This window comes from Astatotilapia calliptera, chromosome 10 (assembly GCF_900246225.1).
Source record: "Astatotilapia calliptera chromosome 10, fAstCal1.2, whole genome shotgun sequence".
Classification (NCBI taxonomy): domain Eukaryota; kingdom Metazoa; phylum Chordata; class Actinopteri; order Cichliformes; family Cichlidae; genus Astatotilapia; species Astatotilapia calliptera.
In genome coordinates this window covers 2468113-2489239 of record NC_039311.1, presented here as the reverse complement: position 1 = coordinate 2489239, position 21127 = coordinate 2468113, and the positions used below count along the sequence as shown (strand labels likewise).

The 21127-nt window shown below is 43.1% G+C and overlaps 1 protein-coding gene across 1 annotated transcript in view; it reads right to left on the bottom strand.

Annotated features, from left to right (window-relative positions):
• Window positions 1-3027: 3027 nt before the first annotated feature.
• Window positions 3028-21127, bottom strand: part of uvrag (UV radiation resistance associated gene) — a 92889-nt gene continuing 74789 nt past the window's right edge. Inside the window, exons 14-15 of the mRNA XM_026183038.1 lie at window positions 15402-15493; window positions 3028-5395 (exon numbers count right to left, since the gene is read on the bottom strand). Of these exons, the coding sequence (XP_026038823.1) occupies window positions 4543-5395; window positions 15402-15493 (945 nt within the window). The 3' untranslated portion in view covers window positions 3028-4542. The remainder of the gene's footprint in view (window positions 5396-15401; window positions 15494-21127) is intronic.

Below are 21127 nucleotides of genomic sequence, written 5' to 3'. Positions count from 1 at the left end.
TGTGTATTTTGTGAGGTGCCTGTGAAGATGAACAGCACAGCAGACCGTGTAGTTCAGCTGAGCACTCGGCCCAAAAATATCCGGACATCCTTGCGAGCGAGGAACGAGGCCTGCTTACTCTCATGCTCAGCGCCTCGGTTCATTTTTCTCATAAACTTTAAACTACAATAATAACCTGCAAACTCTCAAAACTAAAACCCATGCACCTGTGCACAGGCACGCACACGCACACTGCAGATCTGCCTTCCATAGTGGCACAAATGTCCCGTCTCGGCCTCAATGAAGTGTCATTACCAGAAGTGTTGAGGCCTGCTGACACCTGTGGAGCCAACAGCCTGCATAGGGCCACAAGAAGCTTAAAGGACTGAGAAAAAGGAAACTGGTTTATGTAAAGCTGCAAACAGAGAGGACACGGCAACAACTATGAACAATCCAGCCGGTGATTCTGAAAGAGGAGCAATTTCCATGAGTAATAAGTGAAAATATATTGATCTGCTTCAAAGAACTACAGGAGATGTGAATTAAAGGCACTCAGTTTGCTTCAAAGCCTTTAAGTTGCTGTTTTCCGGCTCTTAATGTGAACAAATTGATACATTACCTGAAGCAGGGACAAAAATGATGTGGTAATACCACCACACAGGCTGCACTTTACTCAGTTAAGTGCATAATGAGGTAAAGGAAAGCAGAAGGGTTTACTTCATTACAAAAGGGCTTACGTCAAGCACTGACTGCATTGCACAACCGTGTGTGTGTGTGTGTGTGTGTGTGTGTGTACACTTAAATGTATTCAAATACACGGCCAATTGGAAAATGACTGACAAACTGTGTTTTGCTGTTAAGGCTATGGATGCCTGTAGTTTGGCATGGAATGGAAAAAAAATCTCTCAATGAGTTGTGCATGTAGGACTGGTCACACAAGATCAGCTCAGGAGCAGACGCTTTCATGCAAAAAGAAGAATCAGAAATAATTTGCAGAAATTTGACCTACAAAAAACATTTTTTGTTCAGAGCAAAGAAAGGGGGGAAAGGCAGAGTACACCCCAGGAATTACTCCTGCTAAAAGTGGCGATACTAGCTACTGATGCCATGGGTGTACTTTTGCACAGAAGAACATTACATCTATAGATACAAGTTTGTCGAGTGAATCATTGAAAAATCCCATTTTCTTTGTGGTGTCATCATGTATCACCATGCAGACGTAGTTCAAATTTAAAAGGAAAAACAAGTTGAATTCCATTTGAGAATGAGCTGCTCGTCTGAGATGTCTGCAAGAGTAAAACAAGGTTTAAATAATGATCCATGGCCCTGAAAGCAATATATTGATAACTAATTAATAACTAACTAACGAGGAATACAAAGTGCAGCTAAAGAACCAGTCAGAAGCACCAGGTGATAAAATGGCACGCAGCCATATGTGAAATATTTCACGTGGGATGTTTTCTAGACAAGTGCAAAAGATTAAAAGGCCATACCTGCCAGGTTAATGTGCTTTTGCATGTTAAAGGAGGAAGAACTCATTTCCCTGTCATTACATTATGAAGCAGTGTTGTCCTAACCATAAACATATCAACATGCTACATAATGCGATGTATTAAAGAGGCCCAACCTCCACATTATTAGGCTGCTTACGGATAATGAATACTTTTACTGTTGCAGAGCCAAACTGGCCGGTCAGTTCACCATGTCTGCAGCGAAACGTGTAAATAACTGCATGAAGATTCCACAGTAATTTTGGGAAAAGCCCACCTAGGGAGGGATTTGCCTCCCTGCTGGTAAAGATAAGTCAGGTTGACTTGTATTGAAATAAACATTTGATCGTAGCTCCCAGGATTCTTGTCCGACCTCAGGTCTGATGAGTGTGATACGAAAGGACAAATAATAGTCTCTCAAAGTTATAGTAATGATAGTTTCAATGTTGGCAGTCTACGGTGTTGCGAGGCATCCGCACAGGACGTAGCAGTGATGCATCAACACAGATTGGAATATCTATGGAAGCGGGCAGGTGGAGACTTGAGGCTTTTATTATATTAACTCATGCAGTAGAAATGTTTTCTGTTACTCGCCCAGTCTTAATGCATTTCCCACCAAATAATTACACGGAACAAATTTATGGCATTTACTTTTTGGATTTTTGGCATGCTAATGAGCCAGCCCACTTGTTGCTCACAAAGCGCACCAGCACTGAACATACAAACAGTAAAATAATCCTATTTTACCTGAGACACACAGCCAGATGCTGCTCTGGCTCAGCCGCCCCTGAAATGATTTCTCTGCCTCCAACTCTGCTAATAAGAGCTCAAACTGTCCCCCGACATCCTGAAATATGGACAAAAGTGGTTGTGATACAAAAAAACCTTTTTTGCAGTTTTCTTGGTAAATCTCAAGAAGCTTGGTCTGTGTGTACATTACACAACAAAGTCACATCTGGAAAATTTGGGAATTTCTGTTGATTTTTTAGCCATGGAGCTCCGTGTGTGGAGACCTTTAAATTTACTGTCACGCTGAAGCAACTAGCAGTGGGAGTGAAGGAAACCCACTGACCTCTACATGCTGGTATGGTAAATAATTATACTGTCAGCACCTACACGGGTATTTTGGTAAACAGCTTTGGCTGTGCATGTTGGCCTTTTGTCTACATGTGAACTGTGTTTGAGGTCACTGAAAGCAGAGAAAAACACCTCCAGGGGAAAACGTTCAAAAACTCAGTTTCGGTGCTTAGATGTGGACGAGGAAAACCAAGATGGTGTCAGTCAGTTGTTGCCCACTAGTGTCCGGTGTCAGCTGCAAAGGGATTATTACAAATCGCTTCATGGGGATTTTGAATGGATGGACAATCTTTGGAATCTCTTAGCATTCCCATGCTAGCTCAGGGCAGTTGTGCAACTGGAAAGTTGGTGGCTCCAGTTTCCCCAAACACTTCCATTGAAGTGTGAATGCTTCTGTGTGTGAATGAGATGCTTGAGACAGAATTACTGGTGTTTCTACTTTTGATAGGAAACATTCCAAACAAATGCAAACAGACGACTCTTAAATGGGATACATACACCCATGCCATTGGACCGCAAGTCTTTAATAACGCCCCCAAAAATCTCCATACAAAAGTATATGTACATGGTCACTTAATGAACTGTATGGTTATAGAAATGATTTAATATGCTTCACCTTTTAGTTTTAAATACAATAAATCCCAACAATCAGCAAACACGGTACTGCATCGGGAACACGACGTGCGCCGCCAGTGGAAAGTCCATCTTCATCAAGGCCAGCGGTGCAAAGCAGCTGTCCAAGTCTGGACCCGGATACTGGTTATGACATCAGTCTACTACATTTGACAACATTCATGAGTGAATTCAAACTAAATATTGATTTCTTCACACACACAGTTGCTGAGACATAAATAATGCAAAAACTGAATACCAGTGCAAGAAAGCGTTGGGAGCAGGGAGACGCTAAATCACAGACGGTGGGATTGAGACACTCGTTGACAGTTAGAAGAGAGCCTGAGTGACACTCCAACAGACGACGGACACGCAGTGACAGGTTTTGGTCTACTGAATGTAAGAATCAGCGGACATGTCGTTAAATTTATGCCGATGGGGGACGATAAACTTAAAAGGTAAAAGCTGAGGAAAAAAAGACACCGTATCCCTGCCAAGATCTGAAAGCTTCGACCTGCCACTCTTAAGATCCTCATTTGAGACCTGAAGGAGAAACTCGAGCCCGTGAGGAGAAGGACGAGTGGGTCAGCCTGTCGAAGCCGAGGAGATGCAGCGTGTCACAGTTAACGAGTCTCTGACTGGGCTACGGGTTCCAGCTCCCACCTCGCTCTGTGGTAGCAGAATACTGCTGTGTCCTTGGGGTCACTGGTGGGATTACTCCAACTGTGATTGTGTGACTATGATGACATGCTGATGTGTGGTGTGTGCACACTCACACACTTACTTCCAACTGCCCACTGTCATACACCCTGAATGAAGGCTCGGGAAGCATTTTAACATTTGCTTGTACAGTCAAAGGTGGAATTACTGGGACATCCGACTCTCAAAAGGAAAAACCGCACTAATTCAAAAGACTAGCAGAGTGATCAGGAGGGAGCTGTGGAGGTACTGAGCTGCACTCTGGCTGTGGATCTAAAAGGAGGCAAGGTCAAGACTGAGCGTCATTTTACTGTAATGGTCCCGTTTACTGGAACAACAGAGGGGGGATTACTTAAGCTGAGGCTAAATCCTTCTGTGAATCTAAAAGGTCTTAAAACTGCTTTCAATCTGTTTGTAAAATATATTAAAGTTTGCATGAACAGTAAGAGCAGTGCTTGTCCCAGTACTTGCACTTTCAACTGCTTCTTATTTAAATGTTTATTATGGAAATGTTTACAATAAGTGCAAATTGGTTGTTTTTCCAGAGGAGCTCCTACGATGTTTTTATGCTATGGTTAAGGAGCGAGCGCCACACGTCCTCCACGTCTCGCATGCCCTGCCTCGCATTTTTTCCAAAAGCATCTGTGCAAGTTTCCTGCCTTCGTCTCTCCTCGGGTCCTCAGCCTTACTTCTCAGAGTTCTTGCGTGGCCGACGAAAACTGGACATGTTCTCATTCAGTGCATAGATTCGCCTGGAAAACTCCTCGAAGCCAGCCATGTCCAGCTCTCCCAGCACTTGTTCGTCACACTCCACAGCTACGGCATGGTCTACGGGGATGCAACGGTAGTCATCCAGCCGGGCTTCATCTGCTAATCCCAACCCCATCCCCAGACCTAAACCAGTGGCCTCTGTGCCCATGATCTCCTCAGCTTGTTCCACTGAGCAGCGCAGCTCTGGGATCAGGCTGATGGGCGCCTGTTCTAATACTAAAGAGCCATTCATGGCACCTGGGTGCTGGGCAGCGGGCATCGTTTCTTCATCAGTGTCCTGCACTGCAGAAGAGTTTGGTATCATTGAGCTGCTGGACGGGTTCTCCTCCATCTCATCACTCTTGTTCTCTTTATGCCGTTCGCTCTCTCCTTCAGCAGTTTCACGTCCTTCTGCCTCCACCGCTGTGCCTCTAGCCTCCTGCTTCTCTTCCTTCTGCTCTTCCTCCACAATGGTTTCCGTATTCGTGGAGAGGTCAAGTGGGGCCTTGCTTGGATCAAGGGAGGATGACAGGTGTGTGGGTGATGGTGACGGCGAAGGCGGTCCCAGGCCAACCTGGGACTTTCCCTCACTGATGGCTGTATTGTAGCTGGGTGGAGGGGTTGCTGGCTTGTATTTAAGCTCTGCTTCAGCCTCTGAACTCGCTCTGTTCCTCAAGCCTCGGTCTGGGGAGCTGGTGTGGCAGGGATAGGCCAGCTCGGAAGCTGCAGACACACCGAGCTGAGACTTGGCGGGCACTGGGATGGAGCTGGAGACATGATGTCGGTCACTGTAAGGAGAAAAGAGAGATATCGAATAAGCAAAGACATTTAAAAAGCTACAATAACAAAGTGCCTCTCTATATAACGGCACCATGTTTAAGATGAAATATAGAGCTGTGCTCAGAGGTTTACATGCACTCATCATTGGTCTGAATAATTGTACACTGTACACCTTTAATGACAACAACTGCTTGAGTTTGGATTCATTTTCTCTGATCCACACGGTCAAAAGTACACAGGCCTACACTCACACACACTTAAATCTTTTTAGCACTTGTGCTGAAGGTTCAAACATTTAACCAAAGCTAATTTAACCAATACCAAGACCTCTCAACCTGTTTTTAGTGAACATGATTGATTTGCAGTTTCTCTTTGCCAGCAAGCATCAAAGGCATTTGTTTGACAGCACGTGGATGGACCAATATCAGGAGATCTAAGAAGAATGAATGACTTGCACAAGTTGAAAAGGTCTCTTTTTCTAAACAACTGCTGATTCCAAGATCATTAGATCAAATAACTGCATGCAAGTACATGTTAATTGGATGCGTCTCCACTTTTCTATGCTCTGGAAGAAACTGTCACCTTCAGATAAGTGAATGAGGCCAACATTAAGCTTGTGGAAGGGCCTGACCTCGTTAAAAAATTGCAGCCTATTTTTACAAGCAGAGTCTGTTGGAAAAAGAATGACCGTGACTGTATGTGCTGTAAACCTCTGGCCACATTTATAGTAAGTGGGGTATTTTAGAGTGAAGCGGCTGTTGCATAAATGTGATATTGTCAATGAAAGCGTCTGCAGGCCATCAACTAACAACACACAATTTTGTTAACATATATGCAGCCAGGTCAATTCAACAACAGCCAGTGCAATCTCCCAGAGCAGAGCGGACCTGATGATGAAGTGAGCAATCTAACGCCACAAGTAAAGCATAGAGTTATGGAAGAATCAAATGACACCACAACTTTCAGTGCTGAACTTTTATCATTGCTCCTCTTTGATAACAAACAGTATTTTTCAACGTCAAAAGACTGTTTTACACTGACACAGTTTGTTAAAATCTGTTATAACATATTGTTCGTATTTGCAACAGATCAAAGATCAATTCTGCAGCCAACAGAAGAAAGTATCCTAAGAAGTCTTTCCCCTGGTCCAGGAGAGCAGCAGCTGCAGCTCTTTGTAGGTCACTTCCCCTCACACCATTCAGAAAACATTTGTGCAGTCTGTGCGAGCACTATACATTCAACTTCTGCTTGCTGGGAAAAGCAGCAGGCGCCGACCCAAGTATGTCAGACATTTTCTTCCATCGCAGATAACAGTCTTCGGATCGCCCCGCCCATGAACTGGAGCCATAAATCTATTTAAACAGGCGCCTCGCCGGTTCTTCCGATAGCCAAGGCCACGTATACTCTGCTAAAAATGACCGTTCTGGTGCAGAACAGCCGGGGTTAAAGCTGAAGCAGGACCTTCCTGTGAATCGAGGGTAAATCTCTGATCAGTCAGACATGCAGTCGTAACAGACGTCCTTCCTGTTGCTGACACTCACCGAGGAAGTCTTCTTTGTAACATTTGACATCAGTAATGACAGCACTGGCTGACACGTGCGTTACCCAAAAGTCTGATGGACAGTTTCACCACCAAACCCATGACAGCTTGTAAAAAGGACCTTGGGTCTGACCCTCTCAGGCACCCTGCCAGGGTGGTCCTGACAGGGTTCACGGGCAGGACACCTCGCTAAGCAGAGTGGAGAAGCTCGTCTAGTCTTAAGAGAAACGTGTCAAACTTCAAAGTGCCTGTGATGCAGTAAATGAGAAACATTCACAGTCTGAAGCTCCAGTATGAAACTGCTTATTGTAACAACCTGGAGATACTGTCCCTCATGGCTCACATTTAAGCTAATTGGAGGCTTACGCGGAGATGTACACGTTGGATCGTCAAACAAGGCCAGGTTTAAAAAACAATAAAGGGAAGAGGTAATGACGTTATCCAGTGAAAGAGTTCCTCCCAAGTGTGGTCGACAGGAGCTAGGCTCTGCTTTACTTGGCAGTACAGGTCAACCAAAACACATCATCTGCTACAACTGCTCTCCTCCAACAGGCACATGGTCGGTCCTGAGGCAAAGCGTATTTGGGCAAATTGGAAACAATGTGCTCTTTACCACCTAATTTTCTGGAAAGATCAATAAGAAGAAGGAGCAGAGCGAGAAGCTGAATGATTTGCCATCTCAAACACTTATCTGTAACTTTCCAAATGGAACCATCATGGCCTCCTTGGAAGCCAGTTCAAAAAAAGATTCAAAACCTGAACCAGTGGAAACGCATAAAGACAGATGCCGTGAGAAGTCATTTTCCATTTAAGTAATTGGAAAATGTTGTTCAGACTGAATTGTAATGCACATTTGGAAACTGAAGAAGACTGAGTAAAAATCGGAAGATTTCCGCGCATCATTTATAACAAGCTAGTAAACGATTACTATGTTTTCTAGTTTGACCGATTGATGTCTGTTCGGCAGCGGCTGATTAGAAGCCTCTGACTTTAATTGTTATCGCTTATTTTCTTCCACTCCTCCCTCCAGCTGGCTCACCATTTAACCTGCCTGCTCCGATTTCATCTATGCCAGAGAACAATGCATTATTGACACTGGCATAGAATCACACGGTCACCATACAGTCTTTTACAGAATGAGGAGTTTTGTATTTGGACCGTGTTACTTTGTTCCACTCAGTTTCAAGGTTAGGCTCCTATTACTGTCATTACTTGTGTCAAATTGTGCGGCAGAGTATTAGCAACAGAGGAGACTGGGTGTGTCGGGGAGGAAGCCAGCCAAGAGAACCTACGAGCAGGAATACATTTCTCTTTTTCGTAAAACATTTTAACTGTTACAGCTATTTCGTGCTATTTAATACTGGCAATTAGGTTAAATGTGTATGACCATATGTGAGAATGTGTCGATTAATCATGCCATGAAAACACTTCCTAAAGCTGTCTGGAAAAGCCGGAACTTAAAGTGGTCGTATTTAAATAATGCCAAGTGCTTATAGTAAGCAGCACAGGACAATTATGTGTTGTTAAATAGATCCAGAGCTTATTATGAGTGGGTTTTTTTTCCAGGAATGGGGTGTTATTGTCTGTTTGGTTAGTAGACACTGACCTCTAGGTCTGTAGTATATGAAGATGTACTCAGGTAAGAAGTAAACTGCCTGCAGTGCAGTAAACCAAAGTTCTGCTTTATGGCACTTCCATTTGGAGTTACTATATAAAAATATCAGATTAACCTGAAATTCAACAGTTTTGTACGAGAACGTCAGATGAGTTACTAACCGCGGGTGACGCACAGATATTCTTCCACGCCTCGGAGCTCCTTTACCTCTGTTTAAACATATTTCAGATCACATACTTTTTTGGGCTTTTTCCAATAATAGTGAAGATGATGCTGGTGGTAACTTAGAAGTGCTGTCATTACATAATGCAGCTCTGACTCCATTGTTTACAGTATTCTCTGCAGTCTGCAGCACGTGAAGGATCACAGCAACCTGCCAACTGAATGCATTGCTGGAACATATATACAAACTTATTGTTTTACATACAGTATAAACACCAATGACACCATCTTTTCCTCTTTTTTGACACAATATACATATATAGTATGTATATATAGAGTACTGGCCTCCACGTGTACACCACTTATGAAGATGAGATGCTGTAATAGGCTTGAGGTCTCAAACTTTCTGTGCAGCTTGGACTCATACGAGGAGCTTGACATTTCACGCTGACTGGAAGAAGACCTGTTGCTCCCTAATGTATGCTGTGCAGCTCCACAGTTAGCACAAGCTGCTCACCTACAGGAGACATTTAAGTCTCACTGGGCCCCATCCTCAAACAAACTACACATTATAAAGGCTACGAACAGGCCTCTGTCTAAATCATCAAGCCGAAAACTTGACTTGCCAAGCCAGAAATAGCTGCCTTCCCTCTTAAGCGTTTTGCCTTCTCTCTTCCTTTCCACTGCTGTTGTCAAACCTGGCACATTTCAAGGCGATTCAGGAATTTGGTGAGTCAAGCCTTCTTACTGTCTAATCCCCTGACAGGCTTCACAACACGCCCCCGATCATATCCAAATGCTGCTATGGCGTCACAGGTTTTGGGCCAAAGCTAACAACAGCAGATAAGACTTGTGCGTTTGATGTGGTTTAGTCGTTTCACAGGGATTTCCCTAAAGTAAACATGACTAAAAACCTGATACGTGGTATGGAGGAAGCCAAGTTTTCTTTTTGCTTTATTAGAGTGGCTCTTATTGACTGTCTGGCCTTTGAAGACAGACTGACCACAGCACAGCATGTGGAACAAAAGCTGAGAACATCCTCGCACTACTCAATGGTGCTGATGTGCTACAGAAATTACAAAGACAAAATCTGCAACACTGATATACTGCGTATGCAGTATGCATGTTGCTATCGTCTTCCTGTGATCCAGTCCCCTCAAAACATCAGTACTCTCTACTATTTATGACGAGCAGTATACAAACCCCACTTATGATGCATAGAAAGCCTGGGTTGGGTCAGTGGCTGTCAAACTCAGGTGTCTGGGCCACAGACGACCACGCGGTGTGCGGAGGGGTATTTATATTTATCTTACATATTGTCAGAATGTAAGATATTAAAAAACCAAAACAAAAAGGTATCACAACTTTTAAAAAAAGGTGAGAAAGAGAAAATGTATTCCCAAATAAGGAGGAATGGACGCTTGGAGAACACGAAAAAGGAAATGATCAAAACCACAGAGAACCTGTCAAGCTTAACGTCCCTTACAAATGCTTATTTTAGGTGTATAACTCAAGAATTTCTCTTCCTTTTTTTTTGCACTGACAGGAGCGCAGCTGTCTAAATATTACAACCCTCGGTGTACTTCATGCAACACAAATCCTTTTGCTAACTTCAGTCACTGTGGGGTTTGGGGAAGATTCACATCCACCAGCTGTGGCGTTGAATGTGCATGGCTAGGCGCCCTGCCACACCTTGCTCCCCCCACACACGTGTACGTAGCCCTGCTTCCAGGCACCGGAGTGGGATTAGGACCCTGTGAACTTCTGCCAGGCCCTCAGCGGATGTGGAGCGGCAAATGGGACCATGTTGAACGTGTTTGCTTTGATGTCGACAGACTGCGTAGTTTACAAAGAACTGGTTTCTGGTGCTGTCTCTATATGCCTCTCGATAATAGATTCACCATTTCCCCCACTGTTTCCCATCCTTCAGCGAGATTAGAGGAGAAAAAACTATACTGCTCATTTTTCACCAGGGCTGCATTGTATATACTCTGACATGTTATGATGTGTTTCTGAGAGAGAACTGTTTGGAAATCTATTAAGATATGATCAGCAGTTTCCCAGATGAGCATCACGAAGCCCACTGTATAAAAATGACATACGCTCTTTTCGATTCTTACACGCATTCTTTCTGCTTTTCCATTCGGTCTGTATAAAATATCCAAGATGAACCCACTATGCACCCGTGGTGTGGGTATGAATTATTTCTATATGTAGGAGGCAAATGTTTCCAAATCTGTTCTGGAAACAGTTCCCTCTGTCATAGCCTTCACCACATCATTCTTGTTTGGATGTGTGGAAGGAAGGAAAAGGTGGCAAAGAGGAGGATAGGCAGCTGATTAGCCTGCCTCTCACGGGCTATATAGCAAAATTACCTGCAGCTGTCACGTAGCCTCTTAAAAACATCCATATTTCATAAGCCGAGTCCCAGCTCCAGGCATTCCTTCTGAATTCAGCCTTTTTAAACCCGGCAGGAAGAAGAACCGGAACTGACACGGACAGAAAGCAACAGTGCGTCCAACAAAGCTGTACTTTTATGACAAAATGTGTGGGTCAACTTATTAAGTAACACAAATGAACAAATAAAATGTTGAAAACATACATGTACGCACATTACGATCAAGGAGCAATAAAGGTGGATAGTTTCTTTTTTCAAGCAGCAGTCAGAAGTTGACAGATTTGTTCATTCACACCACTTTACAGAGGATTCTTTCATCAGAGCCCTGTGTCAGGCCGGACTTTCATCTGGGCGAATCCAAAAAAGACGGAATGTTCCATTTATAGAAGTTATACAAGTAACATTACATCAGTGAAATACTGGAACGTTTGTCTTATGACTACACTTTGTTACTAAGCTGCTTTTTGCTGTTTTAAGATTTTCATTTTTCCTGTGACTTACTGCAGGTTTGGGTAACAGTAGGTTACAGAAGCAACCATTTATTTAGCCAGGGGCGCTCAATTTAGGTGGAACACCTAATGGAACGATTAAAGAAGGAATCTAGTTTTAGGAACGATTTTTTTGGGAGGCCTACAATTTGTTTTTATTCATTCCACAATTAGAAGAGGAGGCTGTGGTGCTCACAGGGACTGGTTTCTATTTGTGAAAGTCAGAGCAGAGGCAGAAAATCCAAAGAAAGAAACTAAAAAGTAGAAACTAATAAACTAAAAAGATGGAAATCTAAGGAGCTTAAAGTGGACTTCTTCAGGTTTCAGACGTTTCAGCTCCCATCTGAGAAGCTTCTTCAGTTCTAAGAGCTCGGTGGAGAGTCCGAGGTATTTAAGCCCTGATGGGAGTTGCTCCTTAAGAGGGTCCCTGACCCACTATTGATCATGTTCCTCATCATATAAGGCAGTGTGTGAAAACGGGTGTGGTCATTATCAGCAGAGGTTTCAGGGGACACCACTGTGAGACAGTTTCTGACCATTAAACTGACCTCACAGCCCGCTGTTCACCAGCGGTGCTAGCTTCAACTATGCAAACACAAACACTACGTTAGACGAACAGAATCGACTTCTTTTATTTGGTTTCTCTGTCCAAAATGTGAACATTGGCATCCTCGAAAGACTGACCCAATGTGGATCTGTCCATTCTGCTCACCCTAGCTGGTGTCTGACCTTCTTTACTGTGCATCTCTGCTGATTGGATGAAAGCCCAGTTGGGACAACCACATGTTTAAAGAGCTTTCTTTACATGCGTTCCTTTTCTTTCCCTTCTGCCTCAGAGGGGACGTTTTCTGCCCGGTGATGCAGAGTCCTGATTACTCCAAGTTTGTGTTCCGGAGGGTGGTGGGAGTCAAAGAGTCGATACTGGTCTGCGTGTGTGGGCTTCCGATAAACTTCAGCATTGAGGTTTCCATTCTCCTCAGTGTACACAGCACAGTGCAGAAATGGCAAACTATTATTCTTTGTATGGTGAATTTTATGTTTCTATTTACTGAGTTGATGTGAACAGTGACGGATTCTATTTCTTGGGTTTTGATTTGTCATCAACGTATTTGTACCAGTGGTTAGGTACTGTCCCTTCAAAAGAGCAAAGAGCCTCACTTTCCACTTCCACAAGGTTTGCCACAGTGGGTGACACTGGGGAGCCCGTGGCACATCCATGTTTTTGTCTGTAGAAACCTTTATTGTATTTCCACTGCATGTCTTTATCCTGTCTTCCTTCTCTCATCCCAACCAATCACAGCAGATGGCCCCGCCCCTCCCTGAGCCTGGTTCTACTGGAGGTTTCTTCCTGTTAAAAGGGAGTTTTTCCTTCCCACTGTCGCCAAAGTGCTTGCTCATAGGGGGTCATATGATTGTTGGGTTTTTCTCTGTATGTATTATTGTAGGGTCTACCTTACAATATAAAGCTCCTTGAGGCGACTGTTGTTGTGATTTGGCGTTATGTAAATAAAATTGAATTGAAAAATTGAAACTGAATATTTAAAATATTTGTTTGTAAGGCAGAGGTCTGACAGTGATGGGGGTAAAGCTAATTCTGTTTTCTAAGGCGCTGTCTTGCTGTAGTCATTTTCTGACCGTCTCCACTGTCTCAGTTTTGGGACTGCAAGTGAAGAGTGAGACCACAACAAAGGGCTCTATGGTTTCATCTGGATCAGTGTAAATGTCTGAGTTTCTGATTTGGTCTTTGAACTGAAGAAGCTTCTCGGATGAAACAGCATCAAACTCGTCTCTGAAACTCGTAGAAAACCATGACCTGTAAGGCTGGGAACCCACACCAACATAAATCCAGTGGAGTTGAGTCCCAGAACATAAACATGGACAGCATACCATTGTAGGTTTCATTTAAATATGTACATATTTATGTCTAATATTGGTTACAATTTCCTGTTGTACTCTGCTGTATTGAGTAGCTAAATGGCAAAATATCAAAACGTAACTAAAATAGTTTTGCTCAATATGTACGAGAGGTTTAAAGACGACTTAGTGTTGTGGCACGCCATCAATTATTAGTCTTCAGAGGTGCCTGTAGGCAGACAGAGTGCGCTTCCAGTCTTTGTGCTAAAATAAACTAATCAGCTGCTGGCTGCTTCATATTTACTCTACAGAAACGAAAGTGAACATCAATCTAGTTCGTACGTATTTTCTCCAAATGCCGAACCGTCTAATCGCTGTGGCAACATAGCTGAAGCTCTATATCTTCTGACAGTGCTAATGACAGATAAATCTGTAACATGTGTTTGTGGCTCAGTGCTGCTCAAAATGATGGGAACGGCAGTTTCTTTCACTCAGCTGATGGCTTCTGAGTCAGTACAGAGCAACTCCTCTCTGTCACTGTGGTCTCGTTGTCACACAAGAGCGTGGCTGTGGAAAACCGCTGCAGAAGACTTCCACTTTCTTTAAAACCTCCCATGCGCTCGCGCACACACAGCTCCAGGGTTAGCAGACCCACGCTTTCATCTCATCTGTCTTTGGGCTCTTCCACTTCCCGTGAAGATTTTTTGGGAGTGGGACAGAGTTGAGAGCTCGAGCTTTTCATGGCGTCTTTCCTTTCAAAACAAAAGATTATTCAATTAATGTGTGTAATACACATTTTCCCCTTTGCTGACCCTGGGAGAGGAGATCAAAGACAGCTTTTTCTTTTATAGGGAAGTGGAGCTGAAGTCTGATGGAGACCAACTCTCAGGTTTTAGTAAAGGGTTACTCACAGGCCATAAGACTGGAGCAGAGATCTAAGCATTCCAGTGGACAAAGTAGCTGCTGTAAAACTCATTACCCACTCCTTTTTTTAGATGTAGGGGAATGATGATGTGCAGGGACGTTACATCATCATAACTTAAAACAAAGTATTCTTTTAGCAGCACTTTCAAAGTCTTTTGTAAATAACAGTCTATGTGACAAACGCAACGAATGGCTGCATCAGATCTTTATTTTCATTTCCTACTAATGACCCGACTACTGCGCTGTATATTCTGTATTAATCTGTTGTTTAAGGCAGCGGCCCCCAACCATTTTTGTGCCACGGACCGGCCTGTAAGGTGTCGCGGATAAATACAACAAAATAAAACCGGTACCAAAAAAAAAAAAAAAAAGACGATTTATTCATAACATGCGGGAAAAGAGCCAGGGAAATTAAGTTAACGATAAAAACCCTGAAAACCATAAATGTCACACCCGAGCGTCAACTCTTGCGGCCCAGTGCCAAACGACTCGTGGAGCGATACCGGTCCATGGCCCGGGGGTTGAGGACGCTGGTTTAAGATACAAAACATGAATGGCACTATTGCTGAGTAGCTGACTAATTCAAAAGTAGTCTGTTTGTTTTGGCAGCAGTGCTATTAGCCTACTTTGGCCCATTTCATGGTTAAAATCACTAACAGGGACAAAAGTGTTTGTAAGTGAGTGTTGAAAAGTGTCAGACTGAAGACTTTGTCCTTTTTCTAATAGTTCAGCTTTTGAAAAACGTGCTGGTCATTACTTATGTAAATTGGCAGCTTGTGTGTTTAGAAATGTGTGCGTTGTTAGCAGATCTCCAGCAAAAATGTCGACTCCAAAGTTGGCGTGTTTGAGACTGTCCATGTCCATTTGCCCTGCTTAGTAAACTTTACAAACTATTAACTTGGAGCATGGCCTATACTTTGAATCTAGCTAATCACAGCTTGCATGTGAAGCTGCATGTGTCTCTTGCAAACACAGAGCAGATTTCTGAATCATCTTTAGAACCCACTGTAGAAAGTGTCTGCGTCATTCTTACCATCGCACCATCAGCCCATGTTCCAGGAAGTTCTTCAGGTTGGGTAGTGTCTGCTGCAGGTCTGGGGTGGTCAGTCCATGTTGATATCTCAGCTGCAAGACAAGGGAGCCACATGCTGTGTCATTAACTCCTGACAACCTACCACGTTGTACTGAGCCACACGTAACCTTACACGTAGCGTATGGTGGGCCGGCACCGTCGCATTTAACTCTGACACATGTGCACAGTCTCCATGTTTATAGGAGATAGAAATATTACCTACAGAAGAAGTCTGCATTCTTTCGCCATGACACAGTACTATTCTCCCCTTCAGACTATTATTCATCTGGACACAGAGTGGGCAGTCTTCCCTGATAACAGGCATGTGCGCTAATATGTAAAGTGTGTGGAAAGACAGGAGATGAGATGCGGGTGGCAAGAAACAGCAAACACGTTACTGAAACATCTGGATGAAATGGGGCAAAGACAGGACATTAGAAAGCCCATTACATTCTCCCATGATCTCTCTCTCTCTGACTTCTATATTTGGCCTTGAACAGTCCCCTCCTTTTAGCCACAGCACTTTATTTCATGATGATACAATCAAATCTTACAAAAAAAAAAAAAAAAAAGAAAGAAAAAGTTTCAAGGCCACTTTGAACCTCCAGCACTCGTGTCTCCTCCAACAGTTGAGTGATGTCACAGCAAGCCATCAGTTGTCCCGGGGAGTTTATTTAACCTATATCACTGAACAGCAGAGGAGCATCATGCCACACGTCTAGCTTATATCTCAGAGGCCCCTCTATCACATACACACTGCCTACATCGGCTTACATCTGTTTTGTTTCCACTTGGGTGCCACAGCAACCACTCAAATTTCTTTTTTAAACACTTCTGTGGTGAAGAGATGAAGCGCACATGACTATGGCAGTCCACTCACTCAGGATGCACTCAGATGCAGCTCGTTGATATACGAGCACTTAATGGATAAGCGGCCTAACTGAAAAAGGAATTAAGGAGAAATAAATGTTGAGGCCTCTGAGGTCAAAGATTAGATTTACCTGAAGAAGAGAGATGTTTTCAAGGTCGTCAGCAGGCCTTCAGACACATCCATACAAGCTTTTTTTTTTTCTTGTGGTAAATTTTGTTTTAGTGGCACAGTAGCCACACCTAACATTTAGGTTTCACAATCCGTTGCTTTTGTGGGGCTCTCTTAAATGAAGTGTGCGAAGTGATTGTGGTTACAAAGCACAATTAAAGAGTGTATTTTCTGCACTAAAAATCCTTTAATTTTCTCAAAAATCATCAGTGCGCCTCATGTATGAATTCTGGTCGTGCTCACTGACCTCAAACCGATTTTCTGTGCTACATGGTGCTCAAAACTCTGTCAAAAATGTTTTAGCACGACTTTGCTAAGCTACGAAGCCGCACCGCTTGATGGATTGTTGGAGCATTACAGCTACCGTAGTCAGGAGCCTCGCAGAGGAATCTGGGTCCTAAACTCCGTCCGTTTCAGGTCCCAAGTCAAGCGAACACTGCAGCATCACTGAGAGTTACAAACTGTCTAAATTCTTTCATCTTTAATAAAATCATCAGCGTTGCTGCTTTACCAGGTGTAACAATTAAGTTTAACATCCAGGCATCCATGAAAACAGAATGTATTACATCTAACAGAGTTAGAAGTTAGCAGGAAGTTAGCTCGCTAGCTTCCACCTAAACATGATATTGCATGTTCTGACTGAGAGATTTCTGAAAGAATTCAAACGTACAGCTCTGCTATCACTTCCAACATAAATGAAGACAGAAAAATAAACAGCAGTGACGTTTGTAGGGTTACTGAAGTTGGGCTAGCTGGTATACAATGATGTGCAACGTGATTGCTAGCTACACAGCTATGTTAGCATAACATAAACACAGTGAAGCTGGAGGATGAACGCTAACTTTTTTCCACTCGATAAAAGTTAACGTGAAGGTTCCTGGTGGTTAGGGACAAATGCAATCGCATGGCAGGATGCTGTAAACGGACCAAACTTCAGTCAGGAGAACAACTGAGATAATCCATCCACAATGCGAGGTTAGTCATTAATATACTGCAACAACATGGGAATAGAGCAGCTGCCAGAGAACGCAGCATTAATGAATCAATGGTACAGAAGTGGAGGAAGCAAGAAGAATGAGTTGAGGAAAGTTTGACTTATCTGACTGTTTTTGTTTCACTTAATGCGCCTTATGGTCCGAAGAATACGGTATACAATAAAAATTCCCCAAATTATATTTATATGCATTATTTACCCAAAGACATAAGTTTCACTGTGTAACCAACAGGAGAGCAGTGAGGCTTTGTAGAGGACTGCTGCACACTCGTCTCTCAGCTCACAACACAGAGACCAGTGGTAACTGTAAGGATATCCATCTGAAGCCAGATTAGGACCCGTAACAGTGTTGATGGAGCTGATCTGTTCAATTCTGCATTTTTCTGTGTCAGGATGATGTGGTACTGTCACCCCACCTGGCAGGTGGACGGTGTGAACACAAGTTGCGGTTTGATAAGGTTTAAAGCAAAAATATGTTTGGCAGTAGAAGCTCTTCAAATATGAGACACCCAGACAAAGACCAAGCGTGGCTCTTGTAAAGCTTGCTTAATAGCAAGTAGAGGCATAAAGGCACTGAAACAAAAAGGTCCACTCAACATAAATCCCCTTCAATGTCAACAGCTGCCAGAATAATGTGCACACTGTATGGCATGAAGGGTACAGTATGTGTATGATGGACTGAAGTGTTTTGCATCAATCTTGCAGTGTGTTTTTGCATGTGTGTGTTCTGGTCTCAAATGGTCCGTGTCTGTTAGGGGAGCACCAGAATCAACAGCTCTGACAGTATCAGAGGGAGGTTTTATCAAACACAGCTCATAGTGGGGGAGTCGGAGACAAGGGTGACACCTCAAAACCCAGCTGATGATGGAACGGTCCAAAACCTACGAGAACAACACAGAGATCCCATTCATGGATCAAGGTAAACATCGGGGTTCTGACCAAGAGATGGTGGAACTGGGTTTGAATCGGTAGGCCAAGATCAATAACACCAACAGATTTAGACCCAAAGAAGAAAAAGCACAGCAATGTCAGCAAAGTGGGGCTGGCTGCTAAATGCTACAAAAATTCAAAACCCTTTCCTACCTCACATCAGTCCCAGAGCTTTAAAAAGGAGAAAGCAGGAATCATGAATCAGATATAAGTATAAGGTTAAAGCCTTTGTAGAACATAATGTATGTTTTCCCTCTCAGTTAGGCAGCGTAACAAAACGCTATCTTTAAAATCCCATTACTTGGCCTGTGTTCTTGAGTGTGTGAAAAACACTGATGTCAAATTACATGGCTGTAAGTTCGAGTGCGTGTGGAGGAGGAAAAGCATGAGCCTGCATTTGGATTTGTTCCTTTTATTGTTTTCCTTATGATTAGAAAGTATGCGACGTGCAGCAAGCGGATATGAGCGAATACGAGAGACTGATGGGTGACGTCACAGTCTCGCTCCCAGTGATCTTCAGCACTGTGGAGGCTGCCGTGAGCAATTCAACTTCTGATGTGTTTGGTCTTGTTTTGTGCGACATACAGTCGACCCCCCGTCTACACCTGCCTCTGTATGACATCATTGAGAATAGGGCTGGGCCATATTATACCGTTCACGGTAATACCGGTATAATGTTAGGCAACGATAGGAAAATGAAATATCGCGATAGAATGGGAGTAAAACGCGCATGCGCAGTGCCTTTGTTTTCATACGCACATGGCCGATTGTTGAGTGAAACAGATGAACCAGAATTGGTTTGTAAAAATGGTGCAACTTCAGTGATGTGGAACTGGTTTGATGTTTGTCCGTCAGATACACGACAAAGCACATTTTTTTGCAGAACATGCAAGCGGCCGTTGTTATTGTCATATTTGTCGGACTAAGACGCTCTTAAATCTGGGAGTAATCTGGGTCCTAAACTCCGTATCCTTCAGGTCAAACAACACTGCAGCATCACTTAGAGTTAAAAACTGTCTAAATTCTTTCATCTTTAATAAAACGATCAGCATTGCTGCTTTACCAGGTGTAACTATAAAGTTTAACTTCCAGGCATCCATGAAAACAAAATGTATTACATTTAACGGAGTTAGAAGTTAGCAGGAAGCTAGCGGAAGTTAGCTCGCTAGTTTCGCTAGTTACCTAAGCATGATATAGCATGTTCTGACGGAGAGATTTCTGGAAAAAAATCAAACGTGCAGCTCTGCTATCACTTCCAACATAAATGAAGACAGAAAACTAAACAGCAGTGACGTTTGTAGGGTTACTGAAGTTGGGCTAGCTGGTATATAATGATGTGCTACGTGATCGCTAGCGACACAGCTATGTTAGCATAACATAAACAGTGAAGCTGGAGGACGAACACTAACACTTTTCCACTTATAAAAGTTAACGTGAAGGTTCTTCATGGTTAGAGACAAATGCAATCGCATGGCAGGATACTGTAAACGGACCAAACTTCAGTCAGGAGAACAACTGAGATAATCCATCCACAATACGAGGTTAGTCAGTAATATACTGCAACAACATGGGAATAGAGCAGCTGCCAGAGAATTCAACATTAATGAATCAATGGTACAGAAGTGGAGGAAGCAAGAAGAATGAGTTTAATAAAGTTTGATTTATCTGACTGCTTTGTTTCGCTTAATGTGCCTTATAATCCCGTGCACCTTATGGTCCGAAAAATGCGTACTGCACACTGCAGTTTAATGTTGCAAAGCACCTCTTTTTAACTTCAGTGGATATTATACATGGTTATGCTCAGGATATGTCAGCCCATTTCTACTGGAAATGCCTTTTGGTTAAACTTTCAGAAAGGAATTTGCATTTGCACTGTTACATTTTTATAAAAGCTTTAATGTACAAAAAACCAGCTTCTTGTTTAAGTGAAAATGAATGGAAGGTTGTCTTTTTGCGCTAGTAATGTTGTGGAGTTGTATTTTGTCTCGCATCAATTATATCGTCGGTTATATCGTTATCGCAAATTTTCAAATATATATCGTGATAAATATTTTTGGCCATATCGCCCTGCTCTAATTGAGAAAGAATATTCCTAATATAGTCACATCAGAAACATAAAGACACCTGTGGGCACAGAAACCGTCACTCTACCTGGTGTTCAAATCTTCTTTCTGCAAGGGGCAGCCAAGCAGAAGAAAGTAGGCTTAATAGGAAAGTAGGAGCGAACAGCTTGTTTCAGAGGATGAGGGACTGCACCAAGACGTAGTACGATGTAAGAAAGGTTATTACTGAACTGCAAATCATGCAAAACAGCTCTAGTACCATCTGTAAACAAATACATTGTGCTGGAAATGAGCACAGTTGGTATAAATATGTCCGTCCTGAGGAAGCCCATATGTGGTTGCCTTGTATTCTGATGAGGAACATGGCTGATCCTTTATAATGTATGCCTCCTACAAGCCAACGCTGAAGAATTCCAAACTCTACCTGCATGGATATTCACTGAAGCCAAATCTCTGCCAGTGTGCACCAACAACACTTGAGCTAAGTGTGTGCTTGGCAGCAGTGCAGAGCCACCAGTGCTGGGTGACTGCAGCTTCACACAGTCTCTGTAATGAGGTGTTAAACACATTCAGACAGTTTGTAAGGCTGAACGCATACAGCCCTACAGCTGACCCAGTGCTCAGCCAGCCAGACTATCAATATTCATAAACCAGTCTGGCC